Genomic DNA, 20,834 nt, shown 5'->3' with positions numbered 1-20,834 from the left:
GGCAAGCCCACAAACGAGTGAGTGTGATAGGCGTTCGGTGGGCGTGGTTAAAAACCCACAATTCTTACAACAGGTCAAAGCACTTAACCGCTCGACCTGAAAAAATGACAACAAAAAAAGTGATGGATTTATTCCTTGCGCCTGAGCTCTTTAGCAAGTGAAACGTATCTGTTCCTTTACAGAAAACTATGCAGAAATCATTCTTTGACCTACTGCCAAAGGGCACTTGTGCCTGAACTGCATGTTTACTTTGGATGCAGCAGATAGGCCTTACTGAACCACACCAATGAGTGTGAAAGCCATGCTTCTAGTCACAGTGAACTCAGTACACACGTCTCTGAATACCCCTCACACTTAGGGAGGCTCGCCTGAACAACAAAGAAGAACTGAGGGAAATGCTTGAGCCAATACTTTCGAGCTACCAGTGATTCCCCTATTGGGATTCAGTTCAGTTGTTTTAGCTTACCTGAGCCATTACAGAAGCAGGTCAGGCATATGTAAATCTGTCTTGGCGACACCGCAAAGGAGCATGGAAAATCTGTTCTACCTTGTTCATGTAGAAGAACTCAAACTTTACATATGTCTTTAGAGCAATAGCAGACCACATCATCCTCCCAGAGATTGACTTCACTCTAGAGCCTACCTATCTAAGCCTATAGACATCCTTGCTGTTTAATAGACTCAAAGTACATGAGATGCTCCGACAAGAGTGGAAAAACACTGAATTGTTTATTTCTACAAATCTCTCCTGCTGTCAGATAAAGACCGTGCAAAAAGTAGGAAAACAGAAGCAAAAGAAACTGCAGCAACATCATTTTAATGCTGTGTACCAACAAAAAAGTAGAAGTATTGACAAAGCCAGTCGGTTTCAGACTTGAAACGTATTAGCTTTACTAACACTTTGTTTTGTGGTAGATGGTGGTACAAATGCATGCACATCCGCGATTGACATTTTAGAATGGAATTTCTATAACTAGAATAAAATGCCTGCTGCGGTTGTGCGAACATCCACGGCGTCCATCTTTGAAAGCATTTCCCTTTTTAAAGATTTACCATGGATGCACGTTTATCCTTAGTGGACATCTTTGAATGGGCTTGGTAAAAATAAAAAAATAAAACACTGAAAGACGCCCACTGCACGTGGCTGCCATCTTGAAATTGTCAAAAACTGTTTTAAAATAGCTGCCCGCAGACAACGACATGGATGGAAAACAGTAGGGAATAGGGGGTTGGGAGGAGGCGAAACCGTGCCTGGAGGGGTGCTGGAAAATTGACGAAGTTAAATGAAAATTGTATGGGTGTGAAAAGAGGGCTGGACGTGGGAGCACAGAGGGACACAAAGCAGGCCCTCACTTTCAGTGTAACGCAAGGCTTGATGTCCGCTGTCAAAGGTAATATCAACCCATCAAAACACTGAGACCGATAAACAAACGACAGTGGAATTAAGACGAACAGCAAAGCCATTCTAAAGTTGAGACTTTATTCATTTCCCATTGAACACAAAGAATACTCAGGACATGAATCTAACAGATCTTTACATAGAAATAGGTTAGTTTGGGTCCTGTTTCAGCAAAAATGTGGCCCGACTGTAAATCTTTACTATTCTGTAATATAACTGAACAGCAGTTACCCCTCTTTTACCGAGCTGCTGCCAACAGTAAGATGTGGTCTTTCTGTAATGGACATCACTAATGTTTTGTCATTTCCATCCAAGCTGGGAGTCACAAGGGAAGGGACTACAAATGATCTTCAAAACCCCCACCCTTACTTCTAACAATCGCAATGTAGACACTTTTCCATAGGAAGGCCTGCCTGACCAGAATAGTATGTTTGACATCCTGTAGTCGATTGCATTGTTAAAACAGTAACAGAACTTAACTGAAATGTTTAAATAAGCATATACATATTTAAACAATATCAATTAATGAGAATAATTGTGAAAAATTCAGAAGGTGGGTGGGGCGATGATCTCTTTCTTCATGGGGGCCGGGGGCAGCGCAGCATTAAAAAGTTTGAAGACCAGTGATCTAGAGGATGATGAATAGTCTGAGGATAGCAAGAATGGGCCACTCTCATCCTGCCTGGGCCCCATGTACTAACTTTCTGTTGAAACAGGGACTTCACTGGCAGCCACAGAGGGCCCTATTGGGCATCCAGCACTAAGGGGCGTTCCGGTGGCTGAGGTGTAGTATCTAAATACCACCATAAATGAGAGGGGGTTATCGATTACAGTGGCACTGAAACACCTGCCCGCACCACCTCAATGGACCATGAGGGTACGTGGTGCACAGAAGCACTTGTACTCTCCCTTAGGGAGGACCAGAAAATCAGATGTCCCATTCGCAAGTAGTGTATAAAGGGGTCACACAGAAAAGCACAGAAAAAGTGTGAAAGGCCTGATTATGAACACACTCGCTGATCCCTTATCCTAGAAGTATGGCTGCCAAGTTGCAGAACACCCTCATGTTTATTTAGTTTGTACCCAGGAAGATGGATGTCTGCTTCTCGAAGCAACACAGCTTTCACGACTCATTAACCCCTTTCTACATTTATATGGGCTATACTCGATGCAGAAATATTTTCTCAAGAAGACACTTGAGCTGCAAGTTGTTCAGACAGCTGTTTCTTAATCACGTTTGCGTTAGGCTCTTCTTGATAGTTGAAACCTCAGCACCCATCTGAAAAGTTAATTTCTGAGTCCAATAGCCTTCTATTTCCCATGTATCCAGTTCTCCAGTTTATATGCAAACCCCATACCTCCTTTTGATCCTGTGCCAGTGAGGTGCATGTCAGTTTTGTTTGTTGATGCCAAAGGTGTGTGCTGCTGGCACAACGAGGAAATCATGATTATGAACAGAAGCGGTGTGGACATCTGTGACTTTCTGCAGACCACTTGCCAATGCACATTGAAAGAACCATGATTGTGAACTAAAGCAGTGCGGATACTTGATATTTTCCTGCAGAGCTTGCCAATGCACAGAGAGGGAACAATGATTGTGGACACCTCTGTCTCTCTTTGTGCAGACCTTGCCAATGCAAAGCGAGGGAATCACGATGGCGGCTACCTCTGCCTCTCTTCCTGCAGACCTTGCCAGTCCAAAGTGAGGGAACCATGGTTGTGGACACCTGTCTCTTTTTGTGCAGACCTTGCTAATGCACAGGGAACCATAGTTTTGGGCACATTTGTTTCTGATTGTGGACACCTCTGTCTGTCTTTCTGCAGATCTTGCCAATGCACAGTGAGGGAACCATAATTATGGACACATCTCTCTCTTTCTGCAGGTCTTGCCAATACACAGTGAAAGAACCATGATTGTGGACACCTCTGCCTTTCTTTGTGCAGACCTTGCTAATGCACACCGAGGGAATCATAATTGTGGGCACCTCTGTCTCTCTTTCTGCAGATCTTGCCAATGCACAGTGAGGGAATCATGATTGCAGGCACCTCTGCCTCTTTCTGCAGATCTTGCCAATGCACAGTGAAAGAACCATGATTGTGGACACCTGTGCCTTTCTTTGTGCAGATCTTACTAATGCACAGTGAGGGAATCATGATTTGGGGTCACCTCTGTCTCTCTTTCTGCAGATCTTGCCAATGCACAGTGAGGGAATCATGATTGCAGGCACCTCTGCCTCTTTCTGCAGATCTTGCCAATGCACAGTGAAAGAACCATGATTGTGGACACCTGTGCCTTTCTTTGTGCAGATCTTACTAATGCACAGTGAGGGAATCATGATTTGGGGTCACCTCTGTCTCTCTTTCTGCAGATCTTGCCAAAGCCAGTGAGGGAACCACGGCTGTGGACACCCCTGCCTCTTTCTGCAGCTCTTGCCAATGCACAGTGAAAGAACCATTATTGTGGACACCTGTGACTTTCTTTGTGCAGATCTTGCTAATGCACAGTGAGGGAATCATTATTGTGGGTCACCTCGGTCTGTCTTTCTGCAGATCTTGCCAATGCACAGTGAGGGACCCATGATTGTAGGCGCCTCTGTCTCTCTTTCTGCAGACCTTGCCAGTGCACAGTGAGGGAACCATGGTTGTGGACACCCCTGCTTCTCTTCCTCCAGACCTTGCCAAGAGGCCTAACTCTCATGGGCTTTGTATGGCGTTGTAAAAACCTGTGCCCGCCCTCCTTTTCTTTGACAAAGTGTGCCAGCTCATTACTCTGCCCACCATCAGCCCATTGCCCCTCCGCAGCAGCTGCCTGGTAATTGCTGATTCAGGAAGTAAACACACGTGTCGCTTCTCCCCCACCGTGCCCTCTAGCCAGAGCTTACACTTACACACGCAGGGACAGAAAAGGAACTGTTTGGGTGGTATTTTTAATTGAGTTAAATTAAGTGTATTCTAGACAGGAAAGGAGCATAAATAGAATGCTGGTGATTTGTGTGGCGGAGGAAGGAGGACAGAATGGATTTGTGGACTTGGTGCTTGCGTCTCAGCCTGAGTTCCCGTTGGCAGTAACTGTAATCGAGGTAGGCTGGCTGCACTATAAATTGGAACATTACGCTGTGCTCAGAAGTATGATAGCCATAGCAGCAGCTGCTCACTTCACCCTGGAGTATTTTGTCTTGTTCTCCAATCTGTCTTGTTGTTTCGCTTATGCCGCCATACAGACATATCGCATGCATGCGTCTATGCACATATTATCCTATGCAAGCTACCTATATTAAATTAACAATACAAAACTGTCCCTTATCATTTCCTACCAAGCATGTTAACATAAAGGAACAGCTAACAAGATCTAATTAATCAACTGGTCTTTTTAGGTCGCGTGTGCAAGCGCTTTCCAACATTTTGTAAATATTGTGGGCTTTTAACCACACCCATCACTTTCACTTGTTCGTGGGCTTGCCTTTCAAAAATCCCTTGATGTCATTGGTAAATGCTTTACGTTTGTCCCGCCTTGAAGCGGTTTTGTTACCGCCTTGCAGACTGAACATGGCGCTCACAATGCAGGAAGCGTGCTAGTCACATTGTTCACACTGTTACCTAATTAGTCATTTCTTTTGGCTCTCCCCTAAGTACGTTCTCTCTTCAGAAAAGAGCATTAGTCGCCAGAGTTATTTTGATATTTTTACATTGTATGCACTCTGATCTGCTTAGTACATGTTCTTTGCAGCAGGTATAGTAACCGTGTATGCTACCTTATGATGACTCCAAGCTTCCACTAGACAAAAGTACGTTCTCTATCCAGAAAGAACATAAATTACCAGAGTTATTTTGACATTTTTACAATACATGCACTTCGTGATTTTTAGTACACGTTCTTTGCAGCAGGCACATTAACCCTCTGCGCTACCTTATAATGAGTCCATGCTTCCACTAGACAAAAGTGCATTCTCTGTCCAGAAGAACATTAATCACCAGAGTTAATTTTGACATTTTTACAATACATGCACTCTGATTCGCTTAGTACACATTCTTTGCAACAGGCATATTAACCCTGTGCGCTATCTTATGATGATTCCAAGCTTCCACTAGACAAAAGTATGTTCTCTCGCTTTAGGAAGAACATAAATCGCCAGTGTTATTTTGACAATTTTACATTATATGCACTTTGTGATTTGCCTCGTACACGTTCTTTGCAGCAGGCACATTAACCCTCTGTGCTACCTTATGATGTCTCCAAGCTTCCACTAGACCATGGATACTCAAAGTACGGCCAGCGGGCCTCATGCGGCCCCTCTGACCTTAACATGCGGCCCCCTGGGCAAGAGGAGCACTGGGCAGCTGTTTGTTCGACTCAGCACTTACAATAAAAATATGAAATAGACACACACTCATTTATTTAAATGTAATTGGTGTTAAAGAAAGGAAGTGACTGGGGACTCCTGCACTTAACTTTAGAAATCCCTTCATTTTTAAAGACAGCTTGCAGCATAAGTGTAAAACTATGTCAGTCACTTCAAAATTTTAAACGTGTATTTAGTTAACATACAGAACCTTTTCACCCTAGGACAATTTGTTATGTCAGTGCATTGAGATGTATTTATGTAAAAGTGATAGTTTTCAAACATTAATTCTTCCCCTTACCCTGAGAACACCACCAATAGTACATTTAAAGAGGGATGACACTTGTTATGTGCACTTTATGGGTGGCCTGGGTTCCTATCATACATAAACAACATTATAGTTTATTAAATCAAACATATAAGCAGGTTTTGTGCAGCACACACCATGAAATCATATATATCGAGGTCTTATATGCGATAATGCAGAAAAAGGAGGGAAAGTGAAGTTAAACAATTGCCTAGAATCACACAATTTGGAAAAGTGGGGAAGCCGGGATTAATTCCAGGTTTTCTGGTTTCCCATTGTTCATTTCAGCCACAAGATATATATATATATATATATATATATATGTATATCTTTTGCTTCTCCTACACTTACCTTGCCACCAATGCCCACAGGCACCCCAGCCAACCGCCACTGCACTGGCATCAATGCGCCCCCCGGGCACATCACAGACCAAACTTTTTGGCCCCTGTGAAAATGTTTGCGAGTACCCATGCACTAGAAAAAAGTATGTTCTCTTTCCAGAAACAACATTAATCACCAAAGTTATTTTGACATTTTTACATTATATGCACTCTGTGATGTTTTTTGCAGCAGGCACATTAACCCTGTGTGCTACTTTATGATGACTCCAAGCTTCCACTAGACAAAAGTATGTTCTCTCTCCAGAAAGGACATAAATCACCAGAGCTATTTTGACATAAAATGCACTTTGTGATTTGCCTAGTACACGTTTGTTACAGCAGGTATATTAACCCTCTGCACTACCTTAGTACGAGTCCAAGCTTCAGCTAGACAGAGGCATATTATCTCTCCAGAAAGAACATTGGTCACCAGAGTTATTTTTTACATTAGATGCACTCTAAACAGAAAAACGTCACAAATGAAAGAAAACAGCTGTAACAAAGAGCTGAAAGGGCTGGGAGTGGCTGGACATATAATATGTAGGCCTGATGTCTTTATAATTATGTTGCCGAAGTATTTAGTGCTTTAACATTTATATGCAGCAGCCTTGTTTCTGCATAGTGCTTTAAAGCTATTTTCTGCTTTGAAGATGTTTGTTTTTTGGGCCCCTAGGAGTAATGAGCTATTTGTTTGAGAGCATTATTACAAATTTACTGAACTCCTTAATAAATACCTTTGAAATTTGTGCACTGCGTTCCCTTCTAAACAATGTGCAGACAGCCAACCCCAGCTAATGAGCTGTAGCTGTAGTTGCAGTCTGTGATGAAAATACTCAGGTAAGGTACTGAAATCCTCGCTTTGCCGTGTTTTTACTGTGATACACTACTATTCAAGAGGGCATTCTAACTGTAATATCATAAAGTTGGAAGTCAGCCCTTGGAGCAGTATTCATAGTTGTACAGCTCCGTAGCTTAAACCGTGATTCACTTATTTAGTTTATTTTTCTATTTTGCATTCTGGGACTTGTAGTTTTATTTTTAGAACGTGATACAAACTGTGAATACAAAGTAGAAACCTGACTACATGAACAACAGGCGTTTGTCTGTGAATCTTGAGCTGTGTGTTCATGCATTTATAAAACTAACCTTGTGGAGAGCTTACAGTTGATTATGCTATACAATGATCAATATTTTATAATTAATATTTCAGTTCAAGATTGACTGAAGATCATTAATATCTTGTGAGATGCCTCTCCTCAAGCATTTGAAAAATCATTGGCATTTTGTTCAACTCCCCAGTCTGCAGTAAAGGGATAGTGATCCAGTAAGCACGCATTCTTGGAGTACAATTATTTATTCATTGCCCCACGGACAATGTTGCCTGTACCAACTACCAAGTAAATATGTTTTGCACCTGGGAGTAGTTTGTGTTGTAAGGGCTTTGTTTAAAAAAAATATTCCAGTTGGCATACTAGCCTCTTAGTTATATGCAACGCCAGTGGAATTATGTGGCAGAAAGGGCCAAAATATGAGGCAGGGTTGACCAATTACTGTGGAAAAAAAAGTCCAGTTATGCATTTACAATGCCAATAGCTCCAACTCAAGTTAATGCGAGAACTATTGCATTGCAAATGCTTGTTTAGGCATAGTACCGTAAAAGTAGGCGATATCCCACACCAACCTGTTTCTCGTCAGTGGTTGAAGCCTCCTGTTTATCATAAGTTTGGTACTGTAGTGATACTAGATTTCAATGTCCCTTCCAGTCTGTTTCACTGTGGTAATGGATTTGTGCAGATCTAAGGGTTCTGCCCCACGAGGATGCTAGCACAGTAGCCCCCGATGACCCTAGTCAGCCTGTTCCTCCTGCCATTATCTCATTCTGTTCTCATTAAGGCCTCAATTCACGCTGTCCCTTACACACCTGTGATCACGGCCCATTCACACTGTCCAGGGACCCTTGTAGGCCTGCTCTTCACAGGCATTGGAATACGAGCCTAAGGAATGCCCAGTCAGCCTGTGTCTGTCCAAGTTGGTGTCTAGGGAGGTCCCAGTCAGCCTGTGTCTGTCCAAATGGTCTCATACTAATCTGTCACGAGCCAGTGTCATCCTTCTTCTCCCAGGCAGGGTCAGTTGATAAACTGCCAAGGGTTTAAATTGGGTTGTTTCTCTGTGGCATGGTATCTTGCTAGTACAGGAAGGGCCCTGGACAATCTCCCATTCACCGTCATGACATCTTACTATCCTAGGAAGCGCCTAATAAGCCTGTTCCTCTTATGCATGGTTTGCAGCACTTGTAGCAGATCCGTTTCTCAAAGACCATGGTGTCATACAGACATGAGGAAATTTGGGTCACTGACTGAAAGCTATTTTTTTGGAGGGGGAATGGTTATGCTGTGTGCTGCTCCTATTGTCTTGGGTAGGGTGCTCCGTCTGTCCCTGTGTGGTGTGCTTCTTGTATCTTTGGGTTTGGGCCAACACCACCCTATCCTTGCATGCAATCCTAAGATCCTCAGGTGCTCCCAAATAATGCTCCTCTTTACTCTACCAAAGCTGTCCCTGCAAACCGAGCATGTGTGTTCCCATTCTGGGTCGTTTTAATATTGAAGGGTTTGAATTTTGTTCTCTGTTTCGTTCCCTCTGGTTGTCCTAATCTCTGCCCCACACCTCACCTAGCGGCCTCGCCTCTGCTCTCGCTTGTTTCTTGTGAGAGCATCTCTTTGAAGATGCAGTGTTTTGCACATTCGCTGATGACAGCTGCTGTGTTCTCGATGCTGATGCAGCCTGTGGGCTACCAGAGGATGTGGTTGCCTCGGCTTTTCGGAGCTAAAGAGAGCTTTCGTTAAGAACAAGATATGGGGAATAGGCAGGAGAGAAAACCTGTGGTCACACAGTGAGCCCGCTGCGGAGGCGGCACCGTATGTCATTGTGCAACACGGCACTATCACAAGAAGCAGGACAAAGACACAAGCCTGACGCAGCCAGGGTTTCGTGAGGACCTGATTGGACCATCACAAAGATGCCTTTGCACCTCCCCAAACTGTGAACTTTTATCTCTGACCTCACTCACACCTAGACACATGCACACCATTCCCTTCTAAAACCCACCCTCTTCCCTGCCATACAAGTTGTGACGCAGGTTTCCAACTTGACTTGTATTTTGCTATTAAATCTTGTGATTCCCTAACGTTCTCCCCAAAATGTAACTTTCATATGAAGCCTGCAATCGATGTCGAGCAGCCGGCTACAGCTACATGTGGATCAAACTCGGGTGGCTTATTTGTGCGCGTTGGTCCATAAGACAGTTCACCATCCCATCATGTTTTTTTGTCCTTGGACATGATGCTTCTTTCTATTCCGTTGTATCGCAGACATTGCGACAAGACAGCCTGTGTGGTTCGTGTCTTTCACTAATGTTAGCACAAGACTATTGGCTTTCTTCACTTGCCCAGGCCCTCAGCTCGTTCCCTGTGCTTAGTTATTTTCACACTGTGTTCTTGAAGTGTTCTATGACTACAACATTGTCCGCCCTATCATGAGAATCCCCACAGTTGCCGCCGCTCCCTTGCCTGTTCATAGCACATCTTTTTAAGAGTATACTTGTACACAACTGTTGCCGAAGGTAGCAGTCCACGCCTGGATTATGTGCGATGTATAGGGATGTAAAACCGCGAGGTCCTATTCTCAGAGGGATCTCTCACCCTAGAAGTAATTCTCCCCACTGTACACATTTACAAACCTCAACCTGCTTAGCTTTCCAGGTGCTCTCGTGAGGGAGTTGTGTTTTTTTTTTTTTTTTTAAGCCTGTTATTCCCTCAAGGCACCGTTTATACAGTGCACAATTAACACTGTTGAAATGCAGACTTAAAGGAAACATTTTTCCCTGTGAAAACCCCTTCCCATACGTCCTCTCCATGCTTAGGGGTAGGTCATTCCTATTCCCACCCTGGAATGGGGTATCCCGCAGCTCTTTGCTGGAAAGGTAATTAATGATTACCAACAAAATCAAGCACTTGGACGTCTACACACTGATGAAGCAGACCACACTTTGTTCATCTTACTACCAGCCCCTTCCTGAGGTTTACCCCAACAACATACACATGGCGGTGAATTACTCAGTAGTACAGCCTTTTACAACTGAAAGGTATAATTTTATAGATAGCACCCAGGCTCAAATGGGGCCATTCCTGGCCCCAAACGCAGCTTTATTCTCTTTGTGCCTCAGACACTAAAGGCCCTCATTATGACTTTGGTGGTAACTGCCGCCACGGCGAAGGCCGCCAACATGCCGTGGCTACCAGCCACCCACCCGCATTATGACCTTAGACGGAATTCTGCAAGCCACCCACCCGCATTATGACCTTAGACGGAATTCCACAAGAAGGCTGGCGGAATACCGTCGACGGTCATGGCAGCGGACGGCGGTAAGATGGCGCTGCTGCCAGCAGCAGTGTCCGCCAGCAAAAGACCACTGACCGTATCATGAGCCATGATAAGGCCTGGCGGTGTTTTGCTGGCGGACGCTGCTGCTGGGAGCAGCGCTGCGTACCGTCTCCTGCCGGAGGACCCCTTGCAAGCAGATAAGTCGGGTTCTCCGACAGGAGAGGGAGGTGGGGGATGGTGTGTGGGGGTGTTGTGTGTGTGTGTCTGTTTTTGTATGCGTGCATGCAGGTGTGAGTCACGTTGAATGAGTGCATGAATGACTCAATGTGAGTGTACGTGTGTTGTGAATGCGTGTGTGCGACAATGTATGTTGGTGTGTGTTGCGGTGTATGGGTATGTATGTGTGCATGCATGCGTGGGTGGATGAGGGTATGTGTGTGTGTACGATTGTGTATGTGTGGGTGTGTAAATGTGCGTGGGGGCAGGAAAGGGAGGGCTCTGGGGAGGAGGAGAGGGGTGGGGCAGACCCCTATCAGTGCCAGGGGAGGAATGCCTTGGCACTGATAGGGCCTACCGCCATGGTTTTCATGGTGGTACGCTTGCCACGAAAACCATGGCGGTAAGCGGGGTCATAATCTCGAGGGTGGGATTGTGACGGTCACCTGCCTGGAGACCAAAGTCTCCAGCCCAGCAGGTGTTACCACCCTGGCGAACGGAGTGGTACATTGGCGGTTTGGCTCGAGCCAAACCTCCAAAATCATAATTTGGGAAAAGGTACCGCCAGCCTGTTGGCAGTACCTTTCCCCACAAATTTCCGCCGTCCGCCAGGGTTGTAATGAGGGCCTAAATGTTTAAGCGCTGTGTCCAAAAGAGTGTGCATTAATGACAATTAATTGGTAGGCGTTTTTACATAATTACCACTGTCAATTTCACACAATTGTTATCCTTAGGAAGTTTCAATTGGTTCCGTCAAGCTCAGCTAATGCAACCTCCCTAAGTACACTTTTCAACTGTTTCTTACTTGTTCGAAATAAAAGACAGGAAATATATCGATGATGCAGATGGATCTGTGGTGTACAGAGTTCCCCTGCTTGTGAATGATTAAATATTTAAATGATTGCATTTTAATAATTTAAACATTTTGAAATGTTCATCTTTTTTTAAATGTTGATCTGGTCCGCATGGGGCGTTTCTTATTGTGCAGATCATGTCTTTACATCCGCTATGCTCAGGTGATCTTTCTGTTTCCTCGCAGGGAATCTGGCGGATCCCCGTCGATGAGATTGACCGACCAGGCAGTTTTGCTTCTCACATGAACCGTTCCATTGTCCTCTTGTTAAACGTGCTGTCGCAGCTGAAAGACTCAAACACCCTGCTGAAGATCTCATCCATGCTTCAGAGGACTCCTGACCAGGGAAAGTGAGAACACACTTCAAACCTATGCCAATTTTAAGTGTCTAGCTCCCAGAATACACCATGTCTTGCTTCTTTGTAAACCCATTACTTTATCTGTAATACATTTGCGTCATTTTGTCAACTGAATAAACCCTTCACCACTGCTTGAAGTACGTCGCCAGAGACCAAGTTTTCAAACTATTCGCAAGACATAAAAGAGAGTAGATTATGAATCAACTTTACCTAATGGGACAATGGAGCAATCCCGTATTTAAATTGATTGGAAGGTATAATTCATTCTCAGCGTTACTCTGTTTTGAGTTAAACATGATTCATTTGACCCTCCTCCCACAGGTGACTGCCTCGTTGCCTTCTTACCATCCCACTTAGGTCAAGGCACCCATGTTTTTTGTTAAGCCTACTTTTCTTGTAGTGTTCGCGAAAGGAGTTGATCTTTTTTTCCCAAGTAGGGCTTCAATAGTTTAATTCCACGTCTATTGGAATTATGAAATTGCAGTTCCCATTGGCGGTGCATGTGTGGGGAATCGATGGTTATGTCTCTCATCTGATACCATATTCATAGCTGGTTGGTGAGTTCACGAATGTAGACCATGGCAAAAGCAGTTGCACAGGGTAGTGGAGTGCCAAGTTTAAGAGTTTGTGTGGGTAATTGCCAGTTTGATGGGCACCCTCTTTTCAAATCACTGGTTTGTTTGGTGGGGGGAGTTTAATGCATGGTTTGAGAGGCCGCAGAAGTAATCCCTGGTTTGTGAGGCCATAGGTTAATACGTGTTTTGAGGGGCAAGGGGTTAATGCCTAATTCGAGGGGTCGCGGCTGTTATGACCATAGGGGGCCCCCTGCTTTGTGAGGATTAGAAGTTAGTGCTCATTTTTTAGGGGCTGGTGGCCATGCTTAGTTTGACTGTCTAGGTCTCTTGCCTCTTTAGTAAGGCTAGTTCCATGTCTAATTACTCATGGCAGGGGCAAATCTACAGTTGTTAGAAAATCCAACGTGATTTTTAGTTCATTAGGCCATTTTTGTGTCTAAGCGGTAAAGCTGAGGTCATCTTGACTGGTGCTGGGGTCTCATCCCAGAGAGGCTGAGTATTTCTCTTCTGTCTTTGTCTTGTTGGTAATTCTGGGCTCAGGTCTCAGAGATTAAGAGAGCCACAAATGCACAACTTTACAACTGTGCTCACTTGTGAGTTCCTGCTATAATCAAACTTGATTTTTTTTTCTCATGACCGGTGGGTACAGGAGTCTGTTTTTTACTTAATTAGTGCTTAATCTTTGTCCCTCACCTGTCTGTTTCGTTCATCTTTCCTCTCACCACTCTCTTGTGACAGCGTCTCCTTTCGAATGTGCTGTGTTTTGCTGATAGCAGCTGTTTTGTTGTTGAGGCTGATGCAGCCTGTGGTGTACCAGAGGATGTGGTTCCTTTGGCTTTTCAGAGCTAAAGAGGGCTCTAGTTAAAGAACAAGATACGGGGGATAAACAGTAGAGAAAACTTAATCAGTGTTTGAACACTTATGTCGTTTTTATATTTGTACATGCCTTCCATTCATATTACCACCAATTTTTCTTCTTTCTGTAATATTTTTGGAGGCCCAACTTGAAGGAGTGTATAATGAATTGAAACAGGGATGTCTCTTCTCTGAAATGTATCCGTTCGTCCCCTAATCATTTTGTGTGTTGATAGCTAGGCATTAACTTTCCATTAACTTGTAATAGATGCAAAATTAAGTATGATCATATCTGGATATTTCTTGTCTTGGCTTTTGTGCACTTTAGGCTAATTTTAGATGAAGGCCTGTCTCAAATTCGATGGACCCAAAGCTGATGTGGTTAATGGCCTCAAAATGAGGTCCAAAGGCCCGGCCGGTGTTGGGGCTGGATTTGTTGACACATGAACAGCTGGGGGTGCCCTCAGATTCGTGGGGCCTCATGGTGCCCCCCAAAGGATCCGGAACAGCACCTAGGATCGAGCCCAAAGCATTTTTCAGCTGCGCTGCAACCTGATCCGATAGAAGTTGCTATAGAAACAACACCATATTCGGCTTCGCAGTGGAGGAGCAACTTTGTCCAGAGGTGCTTGGTATGCCATGCAACTCTGAATGAGACCGGTGGTACAACACAGGAGAGCCATGTTTAGATTTTGTTGTGGTTTTCATAGCTCTGTTTGGACTCACTTGACTTAGAGGAAGTTCAGTCTTGCGAACGCCTCAAGAAGGAGAGAGTCCTCAGTCTTGACTGGGACAGCTGCACCATAGATAGAGAACGGATCTTTGACCTCTCCATTCCATGACCGAAAGCTCTGGCTCATGGTCATAGATGACCTTCTTGTTCATCTTGGTAGACGATGAACACTACTTCAAGTCATGGCTGGTGCCAAGACACCACAAGCAGACATCTGGTGGATCCATAACCAACCACTGTTGGTTACATTTCATGCACTGTTAAACCGTGATGGGTTAGGTGACATCCAGCACACCAGAAAGCACGAGTTTCAAAGAAAATTGCCAAAACTGTTAAATGATAGTTGAAGCTTTGGATCTGCATTGGTTGGCGCAGAAAGAAAGAAACTGACAGCATTGTGAACTGGTGACATATACATAGTGGGCCCAACCTTACGTCTGCATGAGTCAGGGCAGCAAAAAGTGACACCTCACCTGGCAGTGACAGAGGGAATTGCTGTGCAAAAGTTTCAGTATATAGCCTGATGCCTGGAGTTATTCAAAAGGTGAGGAATCTTTGGTTAGAAGTCTGTACCAGAAGTATGTTTTGTTAATAACTAACTTTCTGATCTCTCTGCCTCCACTCACATAATATTATGGTCACTCATTCAGGTGGTCTGGAAGGGTCATATAAGATCTGCATCCTAATGTTTAACAAAAGTGAGAAACGGAGCCCATCCTTTCAAAACATCCCAGTCTGTCGTCCACAGTCAACTATTCCATTACGTATAAGTTCCGTGTTTTGGCCCACCTTGTAGAAAGCATGGGTTTTCCAGGGCCCTTCTATTTATGTACGATTGTTGGTCTTGCCAGTAATAGAACCTGTGAATTGAGCACCCCCATCAAAGAATTAAGAGGGTACACGTCCTCTCTCTTCATCAACTGCACCCAACAGGATCGGCAGAGGAGGTCGTTCCAACGTGATTCCTGTGATTTCTTGAGTTTGCTCCAACACTTGCTTTCCAAAATTGGTGTATTTCAGGACAGAGCCACCACATATACATTGAGGTAGATGAAGGCAGGTGGGGTCTGTGGTTAGATACCACAGTAAGAATCCCTTCTAAGCAATCTCCCTGTATTATGCACAAATAGATGACTTAGTGGCTCTTTGCAAGATCGTTTGTATCTGACTTTCGGAGATCTCAGTGCACAAGCGCTCTGTCCATTTTGTTACATAGGGTGTAAAATTAAGGGCCAGGGGATTTGTGCAAGATCCTATAAATTGACGAAACCACTTTATGTTGGTCCCCCTTCCCAAGCAAATCTTTGAGGTTAGTTATTTCTCTATACCCACTCTCAAGTATGTCAGGTTGACGTGCTCAATGAAGCAATTCAATTACTCTAAAAAGATCGGATCTATTGAGCTTGAAGTCGTTGGCGCATTGATCTTACGTTTTGGGTTCCCGATCGAGTTAGATGTCCTGTAAGTCCATGCCCCCGACCACCAGCTGGTAAAAAGTTAGGATTCCCTATTATTGGGGTGTACGGGGCCAGGTATGTTATCAATGATTTGGTGCGGATCTCTTGTTGCCAATGGGGTAAAGTGGTCAGGGTGAAACAATGTAAGTGGAACAGCAATTTGTAGGATCGAGGTGGGAGCCAAGGCAAGTGTTTTAATTAGATTTTACATTCCATCTGTTCCATGCACACCCAGGGTTTTGATGGATGTGACACCCATGTAGGTGCAGGAGTTACCTGAGCCACGAGGACATATCTATTGATATCAGGGTGTCCCAGCCCGCCCTCAAATGTTGGTCTATACAGAAGCACCTTAGCGAATGGTGGAGCCATATTATACACACCCTATATTCTTAATCCAGTAGCTCAAGTAAAAACGAGGAACATAATCTCTGATAGGTTTCCCGTACATCCAGGCACTAGATCACTATTATTCACGATTGGGATGGAGCCATTGGCATCTAGCTTACGTCTCTATTCGCGACAATGGGGGAATCCCGGACCTAACCACACATCATATCATATCCCTATATGCAGATGACGCATTAATATACCTCCACAACCACACGACCTCCATGCCAGAGGTCGTGCCCTTACTAGACTCCTTTGGTGCGATCCCAGGACTCAAGGTAAACTGGTCGAAATCCTGCATATTTCCCTTGGCCAAAAACCCAGAGCACGAGAGAATCCTCCTTCCAACTTATCGCTTGCATTGATGTCATGTTACTTTCAAATACCTTGGGATACAAATATATCACTCTGAGCGATCTCAAGGAGGACAACCTTAACCATGCTATTCGCTTCATTCGAGGCTTGGTGCCTTTCTAATGCTCGCTGCCCCTCTCACCCCTTGGCAGTCGCAATAGCCAAGATACTCATACTTCCCAGGTTACTATACTTTGCAGCATTACCAATAGTACTTCCTAGCTCCTTCTTTACTACACTTCATAGCCTAATGCTGGAGCTTTATATGGGGGAAAGCCAGACGCTGAGTTGCCTTATCTATGACACAACAACCGTAGGTCCAAGGAGGACTAGGCATGCCTAACTTTGAATGATACTGTGCCTCAGCACAATTGCAATAGCCCCTTCGGTGGCTGGCAGAATCCTCACATGCGGAAAAATCCTCCATAACCGATAGACTGGGCCTGACCCACATATACACCTGGTTGACAGACCGGACATGCCCCCCCATTGTAGGGAACTATCCTGATGGATACAGCCTACGCTCGTTGGCACAGATTCATACATGGTAAATCCCACTTCCCGCCCTATTCCCTGCGCATGCACGCATGTTGGTCATACATCACGACATGACTCCCTGGACTACGGCAAACTTAACAATGGTGCGAGACTTCTTTAATGATGGCTCCCTATTATTCTTTGATGAACTGAAAGACACTTGTGACATAGGTCCGGGACAGTTCTTAAAGTACTGTGCACTACATCACTTAATACGTAGCACATGGCGGAATGGTGACGCAAAACCATTAGAGTAGAACGCTCTTAATGTCTTCTTACTGGGAATAGGCCCCAATAAAATTGTATCCATGTTATACCATGTCCTGAATACTGATGCCAGCAACGTATGGAATGCAGTCCTCCCCAGCCCACTGTCCCAGGAGTCCTGTACGAGGGCCCTTCGACACGTTAAAGAGATATCGCTTTATCCAATTTAACTACCTTCATCAGACCTACATATCCCCACACCACATTAAACACATGTTTCCTACCACAGCTCCAGGGTGCCTGTGCTGCGGGCTGCTAGAGACAAGTTTTTATCACATGGTGTGGGACTGCCCTCCATTGCTGCACACCTGGCACCAAATAACTGCACTAACTGCGGACCTGGCAGGCCATAATATAGCTGCCACCTCTGAATCTTGCCTCCTAGGGCTTCGCTCTAAAGCCAAAGGTGATAAACACTTACAAAGATTTATTGATGTGGCGTATATATTGTTCAAACACCTTATAGCAATGGAATGGAAGGCACCGACTGCCCTGGACATAAATAAATGGTTGCAAGTCCTGCTACAGTGGGTCCAAGCAGAGGCAAATGTGCTACACACCATGAGAGAGAGAGGACTGGCCTGCGGCGGCTGCGAGGCATGGGATGCATTTGTCATTAATGTAGAAGACAAAAATGGCACCCACCCCCCTTGAAAGGAACAAGGCATTACAAACCCACTTAGATCGTACTGCTACATGTCACACCGCCCCTGATGTTGCAATAACGGCTACACATTCTATACCTGTGTGCATTTAGTGCAACTTGCCTGTGGGTGAACTCTCTAATACGTTGTAATAAAACACCACTGCACACCATTCCCATGCTCTCTTTCCTCCTCCTACAAAACACTAATTCTACCCCACCCCTTCACCTGAACATAATATATGGCCCACAAAACGATGATGGACGGAGTGCTGAACAATGCAAACACTCACCCCCAGTCACAGATATGGGTTTAATCCATCGTTCTTTTGCTCACCATGCCACCCCAGTTTGGACCCAGCCATATGCAAATCAGTCTTGACCCTGTTCCTAATGGGAACAGTCCAGTCCCGAACTGCCAAGCCAGGTCCTCCCTGGACTGGAAACAAACATCCTGGGACCGGTTTCAGGGTATCACCCTTCAACAGCCAGGCTAGCTTGAATCCAGTGGCACAGTGAGCAAGGGACCCACGTCTGGGCATACCCTTCCCACTTAGGGCAACTTTAGCAACACAAAAGGATGATGGACGGAGTGCTGAACAATGCAAACATTCACCCCCAGTCACAGATCTGGGTTTAATCCATTGTTCTTTTGCTCACCATGCCACCCCAGTTTGGACCCAGCCATATGCAAATCAGTCTTGACCCTGTTCCTAATGGGAACAGTCCAACCCGAACTGCCAAGCCAGGTCCTCCCTGGACCGGAAACAAGCATCCTGGTACCGGTTTCAGGGTATCACCCTTCATCAGCTAGGCTACCTTGAATCCAGTGGCACAGTGAGCAAGGGACCCACGTCTGGGCATACCCCTTCCCACTTAGGGCAACTTTAGCAACACAAAAGTATGATGGACAGTGTGCTGAACAATGCAAACACTCGCCCCCAGTCACAGATCTGGGTTTAATCCATCCTTCTTTTGCTCACCATGCAACCCCAGTTTGGACCCAGCCATATGCAAATCAGTCTTGACCCTGTTCATAATTGGAACAGTCCAGCCCGAACTGTCAAGCCAGGTCCTCCCTGGACCGGAAATAAGCATCCTGGGACCGGTTTCAGGGTGTCACCCTTCATCAGCCAGGCTAGCTTCAATCCAGTGGCACAGTGAGCAAGAGATCCACGTCTGGGCATACCCAAACTAGGGTATGCCCAGACGTGGGTCCCTTTTTTGCTGCACCACTGGATTCAAGCCTGGCTGATGAAGGGTGATACCCTGAAGCCGGTCCCAGGATGCTTGAATACTGTCCAGCGAGGACCTAGCTTGGCAGTTCGGGCTGGACTGCTCCTATTAGGAGCAGGGTCAAGACTGATTTGCATATAGCTGGATCCAGACTGGGGTGACGTGCCAAGCAAAATAACGATGGATTAAACCCAGGTCAGTGACTGGGGTGAATGTTTGAAAAGTTTCAACACTCCATCCATCATTTTATTTTGTGATTTTGCTTTGTGCGCCCTAATTGGCTAGGGTATGCCCAGACGTGGGTCACTTGCTTGCTGCGCCACTGGATTCAAGCTAGCCTGACTGATGAAGGGTGATACCCTGAAACCAGTCCCAGGATGCTTGAATCCTGTCCAGCGAGGACCTGGCTTGGCAGTTCAGGCTTGAGTGCTCCTATTGGGAGCAGGATCAAGACTGATTTGCATATAGCTTGATCCAGACTGGGGTGACGTGGCAAGCAAAATAACGATGGATTAAACCCAGATCTGTGACTGGGGGTGAGTGTTTGAAAAGTTTCATCACTCAGTCCATTATTTTATTTAGTGATTTTGCATAATGGCCCACCTGCCACTCTATCCTTTCCTCCCTATTGGACATGATTGCATGCACACTGTTTTTATGACAGGCTTTTTGATGTTGACCTGTTACATGAAAATGTGAGAAAATGACTACCTGCTATACAAAATTGCCTCGTAGGTGCTCCTGTCTTTTCCCCCTTTTTTTATATCTCCCTCTCCCGTGGTCCCTCTTCCTCCTGAGCACTACAACTGTTGTTGTTTTTGTTTTGAAATAAATAAAAAACAGATTACAAAATATTATTCCTAGTATCGAATAGTGTTCAGAGACCACTCAAAACCACCCTCCCACAATATGTTCTCTGAGTCTTCTTTAGCCCACCCTACACTCATGCCCTCAGATTTTATCTAATTTATTTTTAAACCCAACATCATTTGGAACTCTTGGAACTCTACCCTCAAGGTGTCTAGTGAGTTGGCGAGTTCCAAATGAAAACGAAGTGCATCTTCAGCAAACAATGCTATTTTCAACTATGCATCATCTAGGGTATGCCTTTGATCCTAGGATTGGTCTGAATCTTCTGCACCAAGGGTTCCATGCTCAAGATAAACTATGAAGGGGGACAGGGGCAAACCTGACATGTTCCCATAGTTAACTGGATAGGGTCTGATAAACTTTCCCTTGTTTTTATCAGAGTAGAAGGTGAAATAAAATTAGCGAGCATGAAGCCCTGCATCTGGAGGCCCATGTCAACTTTTGTGAGTACCTTTTAAGGATGGGTCCAATTAAAACCAGCCCTATCAAATATCTTCTCTGCATCAAGTGAGAGAATAAGCATTTTAGTCTAATATTGGAAAGCCTTTTCAATGGCAGTAGATGCCAGACGAGTCCGTTATATTCTCTTCTGATACAGACTTCTAACTGCAGATTCTTCTGCTTAAAATATTCCCCAGGTGTCAGACTGGATCCCAAAAATATTGTGCACTACCTCTGTGCAC

At 44.9% G+C, this 20,834-nt stretch overlaps 1 protein-coding gene across 6 annotated transcripts in view; it reads left to right on the top strand.

Moving 5' to 3' along the window:
- The window catches only part of CABIN1 (calcineurin binding protein 1), a 1,028,293-nt gene that overhangs the window by 792,218 nt on the left and 215,241 nt on the right, over nucleotides 1-20,834 (top strand). For all 6 annotated transcript variants that reach the window (XM_069215153.1, XM_069215155.1, XM_069215154.1 and 3 more), the window contains exon 30: nucleotides 12,062-12,225. In XM_069215153.1, coding sequence (XP_069071254.1) covers nucleotides 12,062-12,225 — 164 coding nt within the window. The remainder of the gene's footprint in view (nucleotides 1-12,061; nucleotides 12,226-20,834) is intronic.

The sequence above is a fragment of the Pleurodeles waltl genome, chromosome 11, assembly GCF_031143425.1.
Source record: "Pleurodeles waltl isolate 20211129_DDA chromosome 11, aPleWal1.hap1.20221129, whole genome shotgun sequence".
Lineage (NCBI taxonomy): Eukaryota > Metazoa > Chordata > Amphibia > Caudata > Salamandridae > Pleurodeles > Pleurodeles waltl.
This window is presented reverse-complemented; position numbering and strand designations above follow the sequence as displayed.